General features: G+C 35.7%; 2 protein-coding genes and 1 non-coding gene across 4 annotated transcripts; 2 read left to right on the top strand and 1 right to left on the bottom strand.

Annotated features, from left to right (window-relative positions):
- The first annotated feature begins 14,382 nt into the window (after positions 1-14,382).
- LOC110868414 lies at positions 14,383-18,920 on the top strand. Of its 2 annotated transcripts, XM_022117568.2 has the most exons (5): positions 14,383-14,518; positions 14,641-14,791; positions 15,681-17,035; positions 17,820-18,009; positions 18,106-18,920. In XM_022117568.2, the coding sequence occupies exons 2-5, from the start codon at positions 14,740-14,742 to the stop codon at positions 18,684-18,686; spliced, it is 2,178 nt and encodes a 725-aa protein (XP_021973260.1). In that variant the 5' UTR covers positions 14,383-14,518; positions 14,641-14,739; the 3' UTR covers positions 18,687-18,920. The 2 variants fall into 2 exon arrangements, with proteins under 2 accessions (XP_021973260.1, XP_021973261.1); XM_022117569.2 differs by lacking the exon at positions 14,383-14,518 and having other exon boundaries at positions 14,539-14,791.
- A 749-nt stretch (positions 18,921-19,669) lies between these two features.
- Positions 19,670-19,761, top strand: TRNAY-GUA. Its single transcript is given in 2 exon segments — positions 19,670-19,706; positions 19,726-19,761. It is a non-coding gene; the product is annotated as a tRNA-Tyr (tRNA).
- A 213-nt stretch (positions 19,762-19,974) lies between these two features.
- On the bottom strand, positions 19,975-21,824 carry LOC110868412 (protein SODIUM POTASSIUM ROOT DEFECTIVE 2). The gene is made up of 3 exons (XM_022117567.2): positions 20,995-21,824; positions 20,519-20,594; positions 19,975-20,396 (listed from the first exon to the last, which is right to left on the bottom strand). Exons 1-3 carry the CDS (start codon positions 21,637-21,639, stop codon positions 20,200-20,202), a joined length of 918 nt encoding a protein of 305 aa, XP_021973259.1. The 5' UTR covers positions 21,640-21,824; the 3' UTR covers positions 19,975-20,199.
- Positions 21,825-22,179: the final 355 nt, after the last annotated feature.

The following is a 22,179-nucleotide window of genomic DNA, read 5'->3' as shown; positions in this document are numbered from 1 at the left end:
TCATTACCTGGTTGTTGAACTCTATTTCTGAGGAATTATTTCTAGGGCAAGTGTTTTCTAAACTTGCCTCAGAGGTCTGGACTGATTTAAAAGAGTCTTTTGATAAGGTGGATGGTTCTGTTGTGTATGATTTGTATAAAAAAATAAATGGTATTTCTCAAAATGGCAGCACTGTTGCTGAATACTATAACAGACTGACAACTATGTGGAAACAGTTTGATGCAATGGTGCATCTTCCTTCCTGCTCTTGTCAGGCTGCTAAAGATTATAACGATTTTTCTACTCTCATTAAACTAATGCAGTTCCTTATGGGGCTTGATGATGTCTATCAACATGTAAGGACTAATCTACTAACAAGAGAACCATTCCCTTCAGTTAAGGTTGCCTTTTCTATTGTGTCTAGAGAAGAGTCTCATAGGATGTCTTCAAGTGGGTCTAAGGGTCAAAATGTATCTTTTGTGACTAAGTCTGGTCAGTCTTTTGATTCTAAAAGGAAAAATGTTAGAGGTCCTAATCCTAATCCAAAGTGTTCTCATTGTAATATGCTTGGTCATACGGTTGACCGATGTTTTGAGATTATTGGATATCCTCCTGGTGTTAGAAGAAGACCAGGAGGACAGGTGGCTAGGTCTAATGTGTCTAATAATAATAATAAGAGTAATACTAGTGTTGGGTCTTCAAATTCTGTTGGTACTGCTATGCCTTTCACTTCTGAACAGATTTCTAAATTGTTGAGTCTCGTTGGTGAGAATTCTGGTGGTGAGCAGGCTAAGTCTAATATGGGAGGTAAGTCTTCAGTTACTTGTAGTTTTTCCTCTGGTTTTGTTAGTTGTTCTAGTTCTAATATGTTTGAATTTGAGTATAATTGGATTGTTGATTCTGGTGCGAATCAGCACATGGTTAAGTCTGATAAGGGTATGTTTGATTGGGTTGATGTGTCTGATTATAACCTTAAAGTTAGTCATCCAAATGGTACTAGTGTTAAGGTGTTCAAAATTGGGAAAATAAAGCTTGTTAATAATGTTGTTCTAGAAGATGTCTTCTATGTTCCAGAGTATAGTGTGAATCTGTTGTCTGTTTTTAGGTTAGCAAAAGATAACAAGATAGTTGTTTTGTTTAATGAAACAAATTGTTTGCTACAGGATTTGAGGTCAAAGAAAGTCCTGGTGACTGGTAATCAGGACAATGTGTTATACTTTGTTGGAAAAAATGGTAATTCTGCTAATGTATGTTTTAATAGTGTGTTAAAGTCAAATATGTGGCATAATAGGTTAGGCCACCCTTCTGATCAGGTTCTAGCTGTTTTAAAAGGTAGCTTAGATATCAAATCCATAGACTATGGTCCTTGTGAGATTTACCATAAGGCTAAACAAGTGAGGGTTCCATTTCCTTTAAGTGATCATAAAACAAAAGAAATAGGAGATTTAGTTCATTTAGATCTTTGGGGTCCATACAGAGTGTCTAGTAATGAAGGGTATAAATATTTTCTAACTGTTGTTGATGATTTTTCAAGATCTGTATGGTATCACCTGTTAAAGAGTAAAATGGAAGTGTTTGAGAATCTAACTAGTTTTTATGAACTAATCTTAACTCAGTTTAAAAAGAAAGTTAAAATTTTTAGAAGTGATAATGGAACCGAATTTATGAATAATCAAATGAGTAACTTTTTTTAAAAATAAAGGTGTTTTACATCAAACAACGTGTGCTTACACACCACAACAAAATGGTGTGGTTGAGCGTAAGCATAGGCACCTTTTAAATATAGCTAGAGCCTTGATGTTTCAAAGTGGCCTACCTTTGAGTTTTTGGTCTGATTGCATTCTGACTGCTATTTACCTGATTAACAGGTTACCCTCTTCTGTGCTATTAGGTAAAAGTCCTTATGAAGTAGTCTTTGGTTTTGAACCCTCTTTGACTCATCTTAGAAACTTCGGATGTTTGTGTTTTAGCACTGTGTTAAATGAATCTGATAAATTTACTTATCATGTTGATAAGTGTGTTTTGATTGGTTATTCCAATGTTAAGAAGGGGTATAAATTGTGGAGTTTAGATAATAAGAAAATGTTATTTTCTAGAGATGTAAAATTTTATGAAAATGTTTACCCTTTCAAGAATAAACAAGTTGTTAATCAAGAATTTGTTGATAAAAATTTAAATCATATAACCTTTTTTGATTGTTATGAAACTGAAACATCTGAAGTTTCTCAAATGTCCAATGATGAAGAGGGTAATAATGGCTCTCATGGTACTTCCAGTGATGATCAGCAGCCATTAGGACCCTCCACATCTACCACAACCAGTGTTGTTGGTCAAAACCAACAGTTTTCAACTGGTTATGAAAATAGTAGTGAGCCTGGGTTATATGGCGAGGCAGAGGATAGTGGAATACCAAGTGATGAGACCAACCTATCTGAGGGTGCTGTTTTGAATATTAGAAGATCCACTAGAACTTCTGTTGCTCCAAAAAAGTTTGAGGATTATGTATTAGGTGGAAATGTTAAGTATAGTTTAGATAAAACTGTGAATTATGCATGTCTGTCAAGTGAAAATTTTAACTTTGTTAGTTTGTTAAATAAAACACTTGAACCTTCTAATTATAATGAAGCTGCTAAGGACCCTAGGTGGGTTGAAGCAATGAATAAGGAGATGGAGGCCTTATTCAGAAACAATACCTGGACCCTTGTTGATCTACCTCCTGGTAGAAAGCCCATAGGCTGCAAGTGGGTTTATAAAGTTAAGTATAAATCTAGTGGAGAGATAGAAAGGTTTAAAGCTAGACTTGTGGCCAAGGGGTTTAATCAACGTGAAGGCCTAGATTTTGGGGAAACATTCTCACCGATTGTGAAAATGGTAACAGTTAGGTGTATTATTACACTTGCTGTTCAGAATGAATGGCCTTTGTTTCAACTTGACATTAATAATGCCTTCTTGTATGGCACTATTAATGAAGATGTGTATATGAGTCTACCTCAGGGTTATTATTCTCCTGATGAGTCTAGAGTTTGCAAGTTGGTTAAGTCATTATATGGGCTGAAACAGGCCCCTAGGAAATGGAATGAAAGACTAAATGGTGTGCTTGTTGATTATGGGTTTATGCAAAGCAAGTGTGATCACTCTATGTATGTGTTGTCTAAAAACAATGTGTTTATTGTCCTATTAGTTTATGTTGATGACATTGTTGTTACTGGGAATAGTGTTGATGAAATTAATAAAATTAAGTTCATCTTAAATTCGAATTTCCAAATTAAAGATTTAGGCATACTAAAATACTTTTTAGGCATTGAGGTCTTATATAACAAATCTGGTATGTGTTTAAACCAAAGAAAGTATTGCTTGGAGTTGTTAAGCGAGTTTGGGTATTTGGGTTGCAAACCAGTTAACACACCTATTGAACAAAGCTACTTGGTAACTGCTAAAGTGTCTAAAAATCAAAGTGCTTTGAAAAATGTCACTGGGTTTCAAAGACTAATAGGTAAGTTAATCTACCTATCTTTGACTAGGCCGGATATCAGTTATGCTGTGCAATTCTTAAGCCAGTTTATGCACAGCCCAACTGAAATGCATTTGCAAATTGCCTTAAGATTATTAAGGTATCTTAAGTCAAGTCCTGGATTTGGTTTGTTGTTCAAAAAAGGTGATAGGCTGGATTTAGTTGGTTATGTGGACTCTGACTGGGCAAAGTGTCTGTCCACAAGAAAGTCAGTGACTGGTTATTGTGTTTATCTTGGCGGCTCTTTAGTTTCTTGGAAAAGTAAGAAACAGAGCACTGTTTCTAGATCCACAGGCGAAGCTGAATATCGAGCCATGTGCTCGACAACCTGTGAGATTATGTGGTTGCTGAATTTGTTAAGAGAAGTTGGTGTTAACTGTGATTTGCCAGTAAAGTTATACTGTGACAGCAAGGCTGCTATATCCATAGCAGCCAACCCTGTCTTTCATGAAAGAACCAAGCATTTCGAGATTGACCTTCATTTTCTAAGAGAAAAAGTTGCTGCAGGAGTTATTGAAACTGTTAAGGTTGACTCTGAGAGTCAACCGGCAGATGGTTTCACTAAAGGTTTAAGTGTTGTGCAGCATAAAAAGTTTTGTGAAAAATTGGGGATGGTTAACTGGTTTTCATATTTGAATGAAGGTGGAATGTTAAAAGAATAAATATATATATCATTCAAATATTTCATACTTGTTACATTCTAACTATTTTTTGGTTAAGTTGTTATATTGTTCAACAGGTTCAACAACATAAAGGGCCTGGATGTATCTTTCTGATAAGTCGGTGTAATTAAAGGCATTTAGAAGGGGGCAGAGTGTAAAAGTCATTTGCTGCTGGTATATAAAGTGCAGATTAAGTCATTAGGGTTTGGTAACCCTTCTTCACAGTCCATTATTGCTCCTTTGTTTCCTCTGGTTCTCAATATTGTATTGATCGATTTGTCTGCTGTTGTTGTTGGAGAAATCTCGCCTGTGAGATCAATCTCTTGTAGTTCAGGTTGTATCTTTCCCATGTCTTTGTTTTGTACTGTATTTTCTATTGATTAACTGACTGAATCAGTTGATCTGAACATTATTGTTCACTAGATCTTACTATTGGTAAGATCTTGGGTATTGGTGGGTGTTTTTGGTTTGGGTTATAATAAGATTTTCAGTCGCCGTTTTTTGTCGCTATTTCTTTGTTTTTGATCTGCGTTGTTGATACCATAAGTTTCTACAGTTAGTGTTTATTTAACGAGGGGGTGCCATGACAAACAATGTGTTAAGTTGGGAGTGGTGTGAGCCAAATTCAAAGTTGAGAGTGCCAGCGGCCAAATAGCCATAGTTGGAGGTGTTTAAATCCATTAACCCTTTTTTTTCTCATCATACAAATGTATGCTAATACACATATGTAAAACACTTAAAATATTTAAAACATTAAATAGGAGCATATCGTGATCCTATCTCTTTACAAAGACGTTAATGATCTCGAGTGAAATTTCCAATACAACAAGTTTTAAACATTACTTTAATTTATTGACTTTTAGAAAGAACAATAATATGTATATGGATATGAAGCCATAATGTTGGGTTAAGTGTCCCTACTGTGATATATACCTTAGCCATTTCAAACCAATACATGTCATGTGGAGTTAGGCTAGCTACACGATATAGAGCGCCAATCCATACCAGCTCAGCGAATTGCAGACAATAGCACCCCTCATGATCATACCCCAGGCGCTATCATGGAGGCGCTATTGGGGGATTGTGGTTGCAATCACGGGCAATAGCGAAATGTATGTCTGTGAAATGGGGGCGCTACTGATGAAAAGAGGGCTTTATCCTATAAATTGGTTATTAAATGGGGCACTATTCGTGATCTGGCTCAGAGGCGGCACAATGAGCCCCTAAGGGCTCCATTCCATACCCTCTAGCCTTAAGGTTAGGAGAAGTGGTCTCAATGTACTAACCAACATCACTAACTTAGTTCGTATGAATCATGAGTTAGCAATCTATTTAAATGCAACTTGTGACAAAACCGAATTTTATAACACAAACAGTTTACCCTAATTATCGCCACAAAACCATTGACACAACTGTCTACAGCAACAATCAACTCAAAAATCATAATGATAGATTAAAAAAGACTTACGGATGAAAAACAAACAAAAAAGAGTAAGAGATATGCAATACGAACACTTCAAATAGATCGAAAGCCCTAAAAACGATTAAAAAACTTGTTACAAATGCGCAAATAAATGATAACATAACCAATAGAATAAAAATTTGCGAATATAATGATTTACTTGAGTCATTAACAAATAATCAAGGTTGAATCAAAGTATTCTTTGAAAGGTAAAACACATTTTTCTGTGTTGCGTTTTAGAAAAAACACTTTTTTTTGTGTTTTTTGTCTATTGTGTTTTAGGAAAAACACATTTTTATATGTTTTTTATTCCATTGCGTTTTAGAAAAACACATTTTTATGTGTTTTTAGTCCATTGCGTTTTAGAAAAAAACACTTTCTTTTGTGTTTTTAGTCCATTGCGTTTTAGAAGGAACACTTTCTTTTGTGTTTTTAGTCCATTGTGTTTTACGCATTTGGGTTATCAAAAACTTTTTTTTTCAAAAGTATAACAATAGTGTGCTTGTTTTAAAGATATAAGATGCTCGTTGTTTTTATGGTGCAACTTTTATAAAAAAAAATAATTTCGTATGAAAAAGTTATTAACGTTTTAAAAAACGAAGGAAATTGGAGGAGAGAGAAACTATTGACTAGGATAACTAGAATACCCTTAGAATAACTCGCGCGCCTCCTTTTTTTTGTTCAATTTCACACATTTAATCTTAGCCCTTAATTATTTAATAGATGATCAATATTACTTTATATCCTTCATACATAAAACATAATTCCTATTATATGATGACCCTTGTTTGAAATTCATATTCCTTACTTTCAAAAAAAAATTTCTTTTATTTTTTGAATAATATACTATTTTTTATAAGTATCAAATTTTCATGAAATCTTGATACAGAACTCATGTTCTTACATACTTGTATCACTTATAATTTGATGTGGGTGTTCATATAAAATATCTAACATAAACATTGATTACTTCTTGAAGAAAAGTTAATTCGGCGATTAGTTTGTAGTTTGTGTCTCGTCCAAATAAGGTTAATCTTCTCCTGAGCTCGATGGGCAGCTATGTCGATCCTAAATTGGTGTTTTTTGAATACTTACCTTTTCTCTCTCCTAATTTTATTGAGTAAAAATAATTTCCTTATAAAAATATGTTATTTAACAAGAATTAATTAAAAGTTTCTAATAAAATTAAGAGTAAACTGCAATTTTACCCCCTAGGGTTTAGGCCAATTGGCACTCTGACCCCCTCTAACGAAATAATTGCAATTTCGCCCCCAACGTTGTTGTTATGTCGCACATTTACCCCCTGGCCTCAAATTCCATGGTTATCTTTAAACGGTCAAAGGGGGTCAAAGGGCAGAAATGTAATTTTACCTTAATAGTTACCTTATATAATACTATTACCCCTGTACTATTACTTCCAATTACAATCTTACCCCCTAAGTTTGTCGACCACACTCCCCCCACACCTTCTTCCTCATTAACGGCGACCACACCAGTGGCGATCCTTCCTGTCCGTCCACAGGAGAATGAGCCAATGAGAGGAGACATTGCTTCCACCTCCACCAACAGAGTCGATCCCCCTGTTCACACCACCGGCGATGCCTCTGTCCACCGTCGATCCACCTGTCCACCGACGATCCTCCCTGTTCTCGGACTTGTCAGGTAAAATCGAACAAGTATTGTGATTGTGGTTAATGAACAAGTAATGTCAGGTTATAGAACAAGTAATGCCAGGTTAAAAAACAGGGGTTATTGAACATGGATCTTTCTGTGTTTGCAGTGGACATGAGGATTCGTGTTTCACTAGGATCGATTGTGGTGTCCTTGGTTGTCAAAATGCGAGGCCGCCATTTCCTGTACTTCCAGTTTCCCCCTCAGCAGGAAATGGTTGCGTATTTGAACTGTAATATATTAGGATGTTTTGTGTAATATGTAGGTTAAGTTAAGTTAAACATGCATTTTGTGTATATATCATGATCCTTGGTTACGACAATGTAGTATGCAACAATGTAGTAGGACTAATGATCTTTAACAATGATCCTTATTTAACTATGCTTACTGTTGAATGCCTATTTTTTTACTGTTGAATGTCTATTGGAATGAATGTCTATTGTGAGTTAGTTATATATAGAAGAGTTATGCATAAGTCAAGGCTGTGATTAGCACAAGTCAAGGTTGTGATTAGCATAAGTCAAAGCTTTGATTAGCATAAGTCAAAGCTGTGATTAGCTAAGTATTGTATGCACATTTGCATGATTAGCTTGGGTATGTTTTAAGATATTGTATATAGTTAATATATGCTTGATCAACATGTTGATGTGCTTTGCCAAACATTAATATATGCTTGATCAGCAAATTAATGTGCCTAGTTATAAGAACAACAGATTGATCAGCAGATTGATCATGGATTTGACTAGGGAAAAAGTCATGGTTATTGATCATGGATTCAACAGGTTCTTGTTTCAACAGGTTCTTGTTTCATAACCTGTATAATGGTTATTGATAAAGAATTAGTTGAGGGGTATAATTGTAATAGTCATAAGAGAAGGGACTGATATGTAACAGGTATGTTCTTAAACTGATTTTGACCATAAATTGATCTTGCAAACATGTATACTACAACCAGGTATGTGTTTAAACTGATTTTGACCATAAATTGATCTTGCAAACAGCTATAGGTTTGAATACAAGTGTTTATTAAGTTTAAATCAGATTTCTTGTTAATTACCATATGTAGTTGACTTTGGCTGGTCAATCTTTTTTGGCGGGAAGGGTTTTGAAAGTTGCAGGGGGTAATATTGTTTCTTAACACAAAGTATAGGGGGTAATAAGAAAGGACAATTTACTAATTTACCAGTGGGGGGTAATTATGCGACATAACAAGAACGTTGGTGGGTAATATTAAAGGGTAAGATCGTCATTTCACATTAAAGTTAACAGATCTGTTAACATAATTGCCACCAGGGGGTAAATGTGCGACATAACAACAACGTTGGGGGAGAAAATTACAATCATTTCGCTACAGGGGGTCAGAGTGCCAACTGCCCTAAACCCCAGAGAGTAAAATTGCAGTTTACTCTAAAATTAAAGAAAAAAACATTCTGTTTGTATCATGAAATTTTTTTAAATGTGTTCTAATAATCATACGAACATTATCTGTTAGCTTTTTCAATAAAATGCTTAAATGAAAAAACAATAAACCTATTTCTTTGGCTTATATACATATACTAGCTAGCTTTAAAATAATTTACAGAAATTCATTCTTTCGTGTAGCTAAGTTTGAAACAATTTAAAAATGCGTTTTTTTTGGGCTAAGTTTGAAAAAATTTACAAATGTGCTTTTTTGGCTCATATTCGTTATTTTATTTTAGCTTGGTGTAAAACAATTATTTACTCTTAAACTATTTACCAAGTTTTTACATTTACTATGCAAATTTATATAGACGATGTAGAATTTTATAACTAAAATGTGAATTTTTTTTACAAATTTGGATTTTTAAAATTAGAGATTTAATATGCGAAAAAATAAATAAATTCAGGTTAAAACAGGCCGTGTTTGGGCCAACCCGTGAATATTCGTAATTCTGGTTGATAGAGGTTTTTTTTTTTAATAAAATGGTTTCAGAAATTAGATTTGTTTTCTTATTATATATTTTAAATCTAAATTATCCAAAAACGTACTTTAATATTAAAGGATAAAAAATGAAAAACAAAATTTGTTATAAAGAAAGAGTGTTAATAGAGTATATGTGAAAGAATATAAAAGTTTCGTTTAGTTAAACATTATATATTTTTTTAAGAAAACGTTTATATAAAAATTTTAAAAATCCATTTATAGAATTTCATGATACATACAAAATGTTTTTTTTTTTAATTTTAAGAGAAACTTTTAATTAATTCTTCTTAAATAACATATTTTTAAAAGAAATTATTTTTACCCAATAAAATTAGGAGAGAGAAAAAATAACTATTTAAAAAAACTAGTTTGGTAAATATTTTTCCATTTCGGTAAATAAGTTTTTCCACAACACCCTTTTGGGAAAAAAACTCGAGTATAAAGCGGGGGGGGGGGGGGGGGGGGAGGGTCTCCTTGTAACCACCCTCCGGCGTGAGAATAAGAACTCGTTTTGAGGATAAAAGTGCGTGTATTAAGTGAGAGAGCGATCCTTAAACCTTGAGATGAAGTTCTCTATTTACAGCCGAGGTGAGTTGTGAAGGCAATGGGTTGATGGGCCTTGGGCCTGAGATCGACAACAAAGAATATCCATTCTGGCTTCTCTGTCACGACCGTTAGTGATTCCAGGCGAGAGGATAGTTGGCGCATGCTTCTGGGGTATATCAAGGTTTAGTCTCCGATTCATATTTCGTCTACCAATCCCTCCCAATTCACATCTTTGTTGAAAGATTTTTTTTTTTTTTTGTAAATCCTTAGGTAAGGATTCAGAAAATACCGGATCTCCCTCTACACAAGCAAATTGTTGATAAAATTCCAAAATAGCATTTTCTTTCGACCCTATTTTTTATCATTCAGAAAAGACAAAAATAGTTCAGGATAGCAAACATCTCTAGAATTTCTCTTATATTCAACCCCAATCCGCCCCTCTCGCGGTAGAAGAACAGATACTTACTATTTATACCGGAACAGATACTTACTTAAAAACCAATAAATCACAGTTTCAAGAAATAATATCTTCTACCAAGATATTCACCGAGGAAGCGGAAGCTATTTTGAAAGAAGCTATTCAGGAACAGAGGGAAACGGAGGCAAATCTTTGCCTGTTAGGTAAGAGGATAGCAAGTTCCAAATTCTGTCTCGGTAGTACATGTATCTCTATTACTATGAATTTCATAAATGAAGTAGTTAATGGTAGTTAATGGTGCGGTTACCATTATCCTTTTTGTAGTGACGAATCCTGTATGTGTTCCTAAGAAAAGGAATTTGTCCATTTTTCAGGGTCTCAAAGGAGCGTGGAAAATCTTACCACAAGCTTTTAATAATATGGCCGTGATCTGTCATTACGTGCGACTATCTCCACTATAGAAAGAAAAAAGTAAAGAAAGATCAAATTCGCTATTAAATACTAGAAAAAGGGCTTTCTACATATGCATCGTCTTAAACAACGATTTTTATTAGCTGTAAAAAAGAAAGAAACTTCATAGGAGTTGAAATATGAATAACTAGATATGCCTAGCTATTTTAGTCTATGGGTAAAGGATCTAATTGATAGAGTAAGCACCGTAAAGATCAATTAGCAAGGTTCTTAAAACCAGCGTTCTTAAGGCCAAAGAGTCGGCGGAAAAAGGGGGAAAGCTCTCCGTTCTTGGTTCTCCTATAGCTGGATCCTCCGGAACCACAAGAATCCTTAGTTAGAATTAGAATGCGATTCCAACTCAGCACCTTTTGAGTGAGATTTTGAGAAGAGTTGCTCTCTGGAGAGCACGGTATGATGAAAGTTGTAAGCTGTGTTCGGGGGGTTGGCGCATGCTGAATGGATCCACGTGCCCTGACAGATGTCCTTATTGTCTAGTCTATCATCAGCAGTTAAGTGGAGACCGTGAAGCAATGGTCGGCGCAAACTGATTGGTGCCACGTATGTGTCCTTGTGTACTTCGTGTCTCCTACACGATTGCTCATCGTGCAGCATGATAGAATACAGCCTGTTGAGCGTCTATTGGCCCACCACTATGCCACTCGTACTTTCAGTACTTGTCCGATGTTACCCTGCGCTTCTTGCTCCCGCACGACTTAGGTACACACACCTGTGTAGTCAACGCAAGGTCAAGGGAAGTCAACATTTTATCTTGTTCTTGACCTCCTGCACGACTTGGGGTACACCTTTGTAGTCGGCGCATGATCAGGGAAGTCAACATTTTTGAATACTTTAGGTATAGCCACGTGCGCGACCTGGGGTTAACTCGCATAGTCGGCACAGAATTCGAGACCATACCCCATCACTTCTCTATGTTCAACTAAAGAAGGCATCAATTCCAAACCAAGAAGTTTATAGGATGAATGTTCATATTAAACACGATTTTGCAAATTTAAATATAACCTCATAAAACCACAACATACAGATTACATCCTTTTGCAATAGAAAAATAAATTAATTTTCTAATTAAATCATAATGTGGATATTCAACAACAGCAAATTTAAATTTAAAACAGGTAAAAATATTAAAAAAAAATGCATTTAAACACACGCTAACTCTTAAATTGACCAAGTAAAACTAATTTAACCATATCAACTCCATAAGAAGAAATTTTGGCTTGGATCTGCCATGAACAGAAACGTTTACGAAAGAAACATTGCATATTACCAATTAGTATTCAGTACCCATATTATCAATTTCATAAGAATAAATCTTATTTCAATGCCAATGATCTCTAGATCAAAAGTGGTGGAAGTCTTGCATTTCTCTTGGGAGATGCGGGTTCAACTCTCACTTGGTGCAAAGTGAGGCACTGATGGACAATGATAGGAGATCCAGAGAAACCTGGGTTTGATCCTTGAGCCAAACCGGTTTTACCGGTAATGTCACCGCAGTGCCTACGGGCGGGTGGGTTACCGGGTTTTCCCCGGAATTTGTGGTGGACTCGGGTTACTTTCGGAGTACCCTGTTTAGTCCGATGGATACCCGAGAATGCTCAAGATTGATTTTATTGGCCCTTAAAAAAAATCTTGTTTCGATTTGTCTTGATTCTTGAAAGATAAAAATAACTACTCTAAATTATGGAAAAGGATTCAATGGCAAAAAGTACATATTATCAATTACTATTCGGTACACATTTACTTTTATGTTCTTCAATTCTACATCCAGCCACACATACGTACGTTCAGTTCAGTAACATACAAATGCAGAATCGAAAACCATTTTAATGGGTATTAAAGTGGTATAAGAGCCACGGGATATCATCATGCATATGCAGATTCAAAACGAAAGTAATAATAACAAGAATAGTATTGGTACATAATTTATAAATGTAACCCTATTTGTGATTCTGATTCAAGAAGTGAGGAACTGATAAACATGGAAGCAGAATGGAAAGGGAATACGCGTGAATTGATTGAACAGAGTAAAACAAAAAATGTTACCTTTGATATCTAAAGTGACGAATGCATTGGTGTAGATGCAGAAAATGCAGTTTGAAAGACCGAGATAAAATGTTGATTTCCGTTGAAGAAGTGAGATATTGTTACCTCTGATTTTGTTGATTTGGTTTCTAACTTCTTGTAGAGAGGGTCTAAGGGGCATGTTTGGATGAGCTTTTCCATCTCTCTTTATTAACTTTTTAATCTCCTTTTTAGAAAAGTCACAACCAAATGACTTTTTTATTTCTTCTAAAAATCTCATTTTTCACCTATTACCCAAACATCATTTCATAAAAACTTTTTTTTTTTCAAGAACATCAATAAGTCATAAGGAGGTAAAATAAGCTAATCCAAACATGATCTAAAGAAGAAGTCTATTTAATTGATGATGTGGCAGCATAAATTAAAGGTGGGGTGAAAAGTTAAAATTAATTTAGTAATGTGAATTAATAAAAAAAAAAGAGAATGTGTGTTATAGTTTTGGTGGGCGACACGTCTCGTTGAATGTAAGGATGACCCATGTTGCTATTTGTAATAGTATATAATTTGAGTTTGTAAACGTTTTGACATAAATTTGGTGTGCGTTTTCGTGCTTTATTTTGTGCATTTTTTATGTATGAGTTGGTTCGCATATACTACGTTTTTACTTAACGATATAAATCTAATTTAATTTACATTATGATTAAACCGCAATACTTATATATTTTAGCTTAAGTTCAATTGATACACTAACCATGTTAAAACGTTTGTTTTGACGTATACACTTAAACTTAATGTAACAAATCCATTTAAGTTTGCAGTGCACCGCACTTAGAACCCCCGTAGTGGGGCGTTTTTTAAAAAAAAAATTCAAAAATAACGCCCAAAAACGCCCCCCCATTACATAGGGCGTTGTTTGGCATTTTTTTTTAAAAAAGTGAATCAACGTTTTATTAACAATGCCAATGGGAGTGGTCCAACTGGGAGTTTCATTTTTTTTAACCTCCTCTCTATAAAAAAATAATTGTTTAATGGTTGGAAGGGGCGTTATTGGGCATTATTCCCACTACGGCACTTTTGCAATAACCCCCAATAATGCCCCATGCTAACTGGACTGCCACGTATCACAAATAGGGGTGTAAACGAGCCGAGCCCGACTAGGCTCGAGCTCGGCTCGTTATGTTTTTATGAAGCTCGAGCTCGGCTCGTTTCGAGCCTACTTCTCTGAGCTCGAGCTCGGCTCGCGAGTAAAACCTAAAGCTCGAGCTCGGCTCGACTCGGCTCGAGCTATTTCGAGAACAACTTCAAATGAGCTAAAAGCTCAGCTCGAGCTCGTTTCAACAGCGATTAAGCTCACCAAAGCTCGGCTCACCAATGTTATCATCATCATTATTATATTATATATATAAAAAACTAAAATTTTGTTTAGGCTCGTTTGGGCTCGCGAGCCCAAACGAGCTTTGTATTTCAGGCTCGAGCTCGGGCTCGATAACTGAACGAGCTCTATTTCAGGCTCGAGCTCGGGCTCATTAAGACTCGACTTGTTCGAGCTTTTAACCGAGCCGATCACGAGTAGCTCTCGAACCTCTGGGCTTATTTACACCCCTAATCACAAAACGTCTCATAGTAGGGACATTATTGAGCTAAACCATTACACATGACTAGTAATTAATTTTAGTTGGCAGGAGGTAGGGTCCAATATTTGAAAGTTCAAAATCACACTCTCTCACACACACGAACGCTCTCTCTCTCACATGCTCTCTGCCACACACACACACAGTCGGTCTTGAAGATACAGAAAAGAACGTTGAATCGAAGCAGCCATTAATTTAATGTATGTAAAAGCTTCTTTATTTGTACTTCCATTTATTCCAGCTGTTTCTACACTAAATTTTCCGATAATACCGTTTAGTCTAAATACAACTTTTTGTTACTGTATCTTTTCACCTGATGAAGCTGGAAATGTATGCTGTGAGGGTGAAATGACCTGTTAGAGTTTGAATTGTGTATTTTCCTTTTCAATCAACTGAAAAATTTTCTTCAGTTTGGTTGAAAATGGAGAGGAATAAGCAGAAAAAATCGAACACGCCTTGCCCTTCTTTTGAAGGTGAAACTCTCACTCTCTGATAATAATTTGATCTGTATTTTTTTTAATCTTCATTATTTTTTTGTATCGACATGCCTGAAGTGACAGTTAGGGTTTACATTCTGCCATTGTTGTATTTTGCTCTGTATTAATGCAACTTTATAATGAACAGTGAATCGAATTCTTAAATAATGAAAACCGATACTATGTACTGTCATATTTAAAAGAAAAGTATTTAAAAAAATTTATAATATATAAAAAAAGCTTAAAATATATTATTATTCTTTTTTCTAAAATATATACACTTTTTAATAAAATTGGGGACCCTTCGGGTCGTCCACCCTTCCCCTCCTCCCAGCCGGCCATGTGTATTGTTAATCAACTATTCATATGAGCAAAGTACAAAAGCGGCATGCTTTCTGTACCCGAGGCTCAAACTAATTATATACTGTATATCTTTTATATATCCCATAGGTTTTTAGCTTTCGCTACCCAAAATATAGCTATAAATGACGTTTTTGTATGATTTTAGCTGCCTGTACAAGCCAAAAAAACCCAAGGTACAAAAGTTAGATACATAAAAACACCTCGGGTACGACAGGCAGGCGCCTCAGGCAAAAAAAAGTCCAGAAAATCCCCAAAAAGCACGCCTTTTTGGCGCTTCTTGTAATTACTCACATGATACAATATAAGTATATTCACAAAGGAAACATGATCAGCTCATATCTCATACAATAAACTCTTAACTAATATTTTCTATCTGATATACAGGAGATAATTAAAACAAACACTAACTAATATATTCTATTTAATACGTAAAGATAATTACAATAAACCCTACCTAATATATTTATCACTAACACAAATGTTAAGCTTGTTGCTATTTTCCTTACCTTGTGATAATTTCCAGGGACAATTATGCAGAACTTATTAGCTAAAGAAATGTCGGATGAAACATCGACCAAAAGGCGGTCGCCAAATCTTATAGCCAAGTTGATGGGTCTAGATGGACTACCATCTCCCCAGCCTACTGCCAAAAGAATCGAAAAGCCATTTAAACATGATCAGTTTAATAAGAAGAAAACAACAATTGAACAACAACATTTTAGAGATGTTTATGAAGATCCACAAGCATCACTACATGTTGAAAATCGAGTTTATACATCACAAGTGACTGCAAAAAGTAGATACGCGAAACTGGAACTGGGATACATCAAGGAAAGATGTGATGAAATGATTAGGGAATCCATTGCAATTAAAACTAAACTCGAAAGGGTGGATTCCAGCCCGGACTTGACGTTGAGTTTTCTGAAAAACGGTCGGCAAGATATTCCTTTAGCTTCTAACGAGATCATAGTTTTTAAGCCATCGAATGCTAGTAGATACGGGTCCCATGGCAACGCCTTGAAAGAAGCAGTAAACTGTCGTGTTCCCGCTTCTCATCGAAGAAATGAGAACGGACATTTACGATACTCCTGTCATTGTAATGATAACTCGCATAGATCATCTAGATACCGGTTAGAAAGGAAAGACGCAACCTTTATTTCTCCAACTGAAATTGTAGTCATTAAGCCAAATGTCGTAAAGAACTACATCGATAAAAAGATTCTTCGTTCTGCTGATGAATGTAGGAAGAATACAGAATCAGAATTTTATCGCAGGGAACCGAAAACAAGAATGTCACAAAGGTGGAAAACTAACGGGTATAAAGATGCGAGAATGGTTGGTAAAAGCAGCACGCTTGAAAAAATGCTTTCTGCTTCCAACGGTGAAACAAGGGCGCATAGCGAAACTGGATATTTCATGGGCCCGTATGAGGTCAGTGATGGATATGGTTGGAGAGACGAATATCACAGAAGTACATCACGTTCAAGATCACTCCCTTTGTCTCTCAACCGAAGTAAAAACATTAGTGATTATTATGAAGCTCATGCTGATGAGAAGATGATGGTACATGAGAAGCTTGTTCGTCGAGGTAAAAGTAAGGGAGTGATGGGTAATTTTAGCGACAGAGAAGATTCACGATGCGAAACTTTACAATACGGTGAAAGATGTCACACGTCTAATCGTTGGAATGCATGTACTCCGGAGTTTGATGATATTTTACCAAGTCGGACTTACTTTGAGTACAAGGATCCTGCTGAACAAGAGTCACTGATTTCTAATATTCATGATGCGACCGCAAATGCAGCTTCGGTTATTGATGTCTGCGTGCTAGGAGACGCAGAATCCTCTGCTGTTGATGGAGATTGTTTGAATCCACAGGTATGCTTATACTGCTATATGAACATCTAATGCCATATTAGCCGTTAACTGCATTCGCATTCGAGTTTATATTTAAGGCGAATTAGAAATAAATAATCCCACCTAACTCAATTTGGCCGAATAATCCCAAATCAGTTATTAGCCAATAATAATCCGAACTAGTCAATTTTTTTTTGTAAAATAGTCCGCCGTTAAAATAGCTTAACGGAGTTAAGTTTTTTTCCAAATTACAAACCGATGTTTTAGGGCTTTTGATCAAGGATACGAGTCGATTGATGTAAAGCATACCTCGAAATTGTGCTCGAAATGGCTTGATTTTTGTTAATTGGAAGTCTAAACACCCGAATTGAAGCACCGTTTTTGTGGGTTGGGGCAGTATTTCGAGGTAAGTTTTACATCAATCAACTCGTATCCTCGTTCTGATCAAAAGCCCTAAAACATCAGTTTGTAATTCGGAAAAAAACTTAACTCCGTTAAGCTATTTTAACGGCGGACTATTTTACAAAAAAAAATTGACCAGTTCGGATTATTATCGGCCAATAACTGACTTGGGATTTATTTCCAATTTGCCTATATTTAATAGTATGACATTGCATATATATGTTGGTACACCAATAACCAATATCATACTTGTATGCATTCAACCAGATTGAAACACCAATTTCAGTCTACTGAAAATTCGGTGGTTTACTAAATTAAGTCACCAAATTCATGTTCTTGATTATCGCTAAAATCAGTTAGTTTTCGTATCTCTTTTCAAGAAGTTACAATATCGGCCTTGTAGGAACCAGTGACTGCAAACGCACATGGTACTGTTTCTGTTCACTTGTCTGGACCCGAGCTAGAATCTTCAAAAGGCTCTAAAGAGTTTGAGTTTAGCCAACATGATCAACTCTCAGTGCTGGAAGTTTCTCCAACAGATGATTTATCATTCGGTTCTGATAGCTTTGAGAGAGTTAGTTCCGAACTACACGGTAACTACTAAGCTGCGCCTGCTCGTCTTTATCATCTGCTGCTCATATTTCTTTCATTATTTTTTTAATGAATATTTTCCCTCCATTTTTTTTCAGAGCTCAGGAAACAACTTCATATGCTGAAAACGGAGTCAGGAACAACTTATGATAGCCCAAACGATGAAGACACAGAACAAATATCATCATCATGTACAGTTTCCGAGTCAGAGAACTTGGAATCTACATACTTAACAGATCTCCTACAACATTCTAACTTTTATGATCACGACCCGTATACATTCATAAGTAAATGGTATACCGTAGATCACCATCCTCCTATACATCCTCGGTTATCTGATCATCTTGAAAAGAAACACTCCAAAATCTCGAGACTTGAAAGACGGTTGTTTCATGATCGTTTAAGCGAAGCATTGTTCCTTCTTTCCAAGTCTATGGTATCATGGTCGTTTGGTCAAAAAGGAACTAAGATGACGTGGACTGAGATTGGGTTTAAAGATCGGTTGCAGACGTTGCTTGATAAGCAAGAAAAGGAAGCAAACTGGGAATTTGAGGATATGTTCATTGACAGTGATCTGGAATGGTTTGAACCGGCGAGTGAAACCGATTTTGTAGGTATGCAAATTGCTGAGGTGTTGGTAGATGAGTTGGTAGTGGAAATTGTTAGTAGACATTGGTAGGGAAAGTAGAATGTGGTGTAAGTGCAGGTTTGTAGGCATAGAACCAAGACAGCAAAATAATGGGAAAAAAGAAACAGGTCAATAGGTGATGAAGGAATGTGGTGTTTTTTTGAGAAAATATTACAAGAATATTGAAAGATGTGATGTGGGATTTGGATTTTAAATGCAACAATAATAACAATTTGTTCTTGTATCTCGGAAACCCATTATTTATTATCGATCAGGTTTCTCTCAGATCTTAAACTTAGGGGCTGTTTGGCAACATTTGAATGGTTTAATATAATAATGTTTCAAATATCAAATACAAACTATGCTTCTATTAGTTATATGTTTAATTTCATATTTTAACAAAATCGAGATTTTATTTATTATATTTAAGAAAATTTAATATAATAATGTTTTGTTGGTATAAGTAACGAATATATAACCATAACTGTGTACTAGTCCTACACAATGTTTTACAAACCGGTTCCTAAATCTGGTTTCTAAATCGTACCGGGTTAGGTTCAGAAATTGTTCAACCGGTTGAAACCCTATAAATCCATAATATACAACTTCAACTCAAAAAATAATCAAAAACTATATCTTTCCATAATAAAAAAAAAAAATCCAAAAATTCAGTATTGGTACCTTTTTGGGCGCTAGGTTTTACTAAAAAGGTAAATCATCATCTTTTTGGATGAATAAAAGATTATAAGCCCAAATTTTAACCTATGGCCTGATACCGGTATACCGGTTAAAAACAATATAACCCAATTTACCGGCGGTATTATTTCTTTTTCGTTCCCTCAGTTTACCGGTATGATTCGTGCCGACAAAACTTCCAGCATCCGATTTAAACCTGTTTTTAAAACATTGGTCCTACATGTTTCCTGTTAGACCATAGTTTTATTATCACCCTTGTTTATATCATAAAGTTCTTGTTTCTAATTTGAGAGAAAAAGATACCACTAAATAAAATGAAATGTGAGTAAAACAACAGACCGACCTTAGCTCAGTTGGTAGAGCGGAGGACTGTAGTGGGTATCATCTCAAAGCCATCCTTAGGTCGCTGGTTCGAATCCGGCAGGTCGGATTTTTTTATTAAAATTATAAAAACTCTAAATGTTTAACATACATCAAAATCAAAGACCATCAGAACGAACCGAGGCTCCATGTGTGTCCAAACAAGGTACCCTTTTTGTGATTTGAGTAATTCACTTTCGAATGATACATTCCTGCAATCTGTTAAAAGTAAATAACTTTTCTAAAAAGCATTACAGTTTATGGGACAGAAATAATATAGAAGAAATCTTGAAAAGTTTATTTATTAAGCTAGAACAAACAATCAAACAACCCTCGGTATGTAAACCCGCACTCAACGAGTGCCAAACAATGAAACATTTTATGTGAAGCGCGAGTTCATATATCCCAAGACTTGTGTCCCTCCACTAAAATCACAAACATATTCGCTACATAACCAAACAATCCAAGTTAAAACCAACATCACAATCCCATACGTAACATACTACTTTTATGCAACGAGTCCTAATTGTTTATTGATTTTTGAGAAACGAGAGTCCATCTGAGGCTCGAGTGGTGACGAGACTGTCGGAGTCAACAATTGAGCGTTCTTGACCTTTGACACGCTCATGAGAACACCTAGCGGTGTTACGCTGCCAACCACCGTTACCTTCTTTGCCATAAAGTCTATGGTGAAGGATGTTACACCTAGAAAAATATTAGATTTTTGTCATTATAATTTGATACAAGATTTTATATATAAACAATAAAAGACATGCATTTTATGAGACCTTATATACTTAAAGGATAGTTTTTAAAGTTTTGCATACCTTCCATTTTAGACAAATGTTTCCTCATTTTCTTTTCACAACCTCTGCAGTGCAATGATACTCTTAACACAACCACCTGCACCAAAATTTATTTATTACCATTTTTTATATACACATAACCAACCAATGTTAAAAAAAATTGTAAAATAAATAATAACTATAAATTGGTTAAATAGTATAAATCAAAGGCAGCTAATATCAATACACCATCCTATGTTAACCAAACATCAAAATGCGCCCTCATACGGGCCATATAACAAGACGAATATGGGTCACACAGGCCATATGAAACCCATAGGTTGTTTTGGTCACATCATACTATCCATGTATGGGTACGACCTAACAAAGAAATGACTTATGTGACAATGACGACCCATATGGGCAGGTATCACCCATACGACATGTATGATGTGACAAGTGTCCTGGTGTTCACTATTCGAGATGGTGTACAGATAACAACACCCTAAACGAAGAACCTGGTGATCAGAAGAGCGTGAAGACAAAGACGACGAAAACCCTGGCGGCATTTTGACCGAAGAAGATGATAAACCGTCGTCATTCTTCTTTTTGCAAGATTTGTCATCCTCGGATTGTTTCAAACCAGGATCAAACTGATCAGACAACAATTTGTCTGTCAACAAAAACCTTGAAGAACTTGCAGGACTAATGAAATCACCAGGCCTTGTACACCCCCATCCAAGCACCCCTCCTTGTCTCCTTACTACATTATTATTATTATTATTCATATTCATAACTAACTGTTCATCTGCAGAAGCAATAGTTTCTCTCTTCTGCTCAATGTTGGTTTTGGAATTTTTCAACATTTTGTTGTTATTTTTGACGTTGTTGTTGTTGTTGTTGTTGTTGTTGTTGTTGTTGTTGTTGTCATCGTTGTTGTCATTGTATTTTCGGGGATGAGGAGGTTTGAGCAGGGTTTTGGTGAGTCTTGTTTGGTCTTGGATGATGGGGTTATGGCGGTCGATTGCCCGACTGCCATCGAAAGAAGTCGCGGTGACGGAGGATGAGGAGGAGGAGGAGGAGGAGGGGGGTTGGTGATGAATGTTGGAATCCATGGTGGTAATGGCAGCATTTGAAGCACAAAATGTATGAGTGGTTTTCATGGTGAGTTGTGTAGTTTTACACTTTTACTACTAACTACTAAGTGGTGGTGCTTTTGAGCTACATTATCTGAAATGATAATAATGATAAAAGAACAATTAAAAGGGTACAGGCAGGGGACAACATGGCTTCAGAGCCACAGTCAAGAGACAAGCATTCAAAGGGAAAACACAAGCTTACAAAGTAAGGGTTCAAATTTCACATGTCAAAACACAAACTACAAAACTACATTTATCTTACCAAAATGTGGGACTCACCCATTTTGTTTGTACGGTACAAATATTTAATGCACATTGAGATATGATCAAGATTAGGATGATAGGAAAACTCTGTTAGAAAAAACTGAAACCCGAAACATAGGAGACGGGTATTCGAATATGTAATCAGGTCCTGTCCTGAGAGAGTGAGGGATGTATGATATTGGATGATACCTATTTAAATGAAACATTCAAGTTGTTTTTTTGTATGACTTACTACATTTTGGTTTTAAAAAGACATGCCTAGGTGCAAGCCTTCTCACTCCAAACTCGATAGGAGCATTG

The sequence above is a fragment of the Helianthus annuus genome, chromosome 7 (genome assembly GCF_002127325.2).
Source record: "Helianthus annuus cultivar XRQ/B chromosome 7, HanXRQr2.0-SUNRISE, whole genome shotgun sequence".
Taxonomy (NCBI): domain Eukaryota; kingdom Viridiplantae; phylum Streptophyta; class Magnoliopsida; order Asterales; family Asteraceae; genus Helianthus; species Helianthus annuus.
Note: the sequence above shows the minus strand (reverse complement) of the source record. Positions and strands in the feature narration are given on the sequence as shown.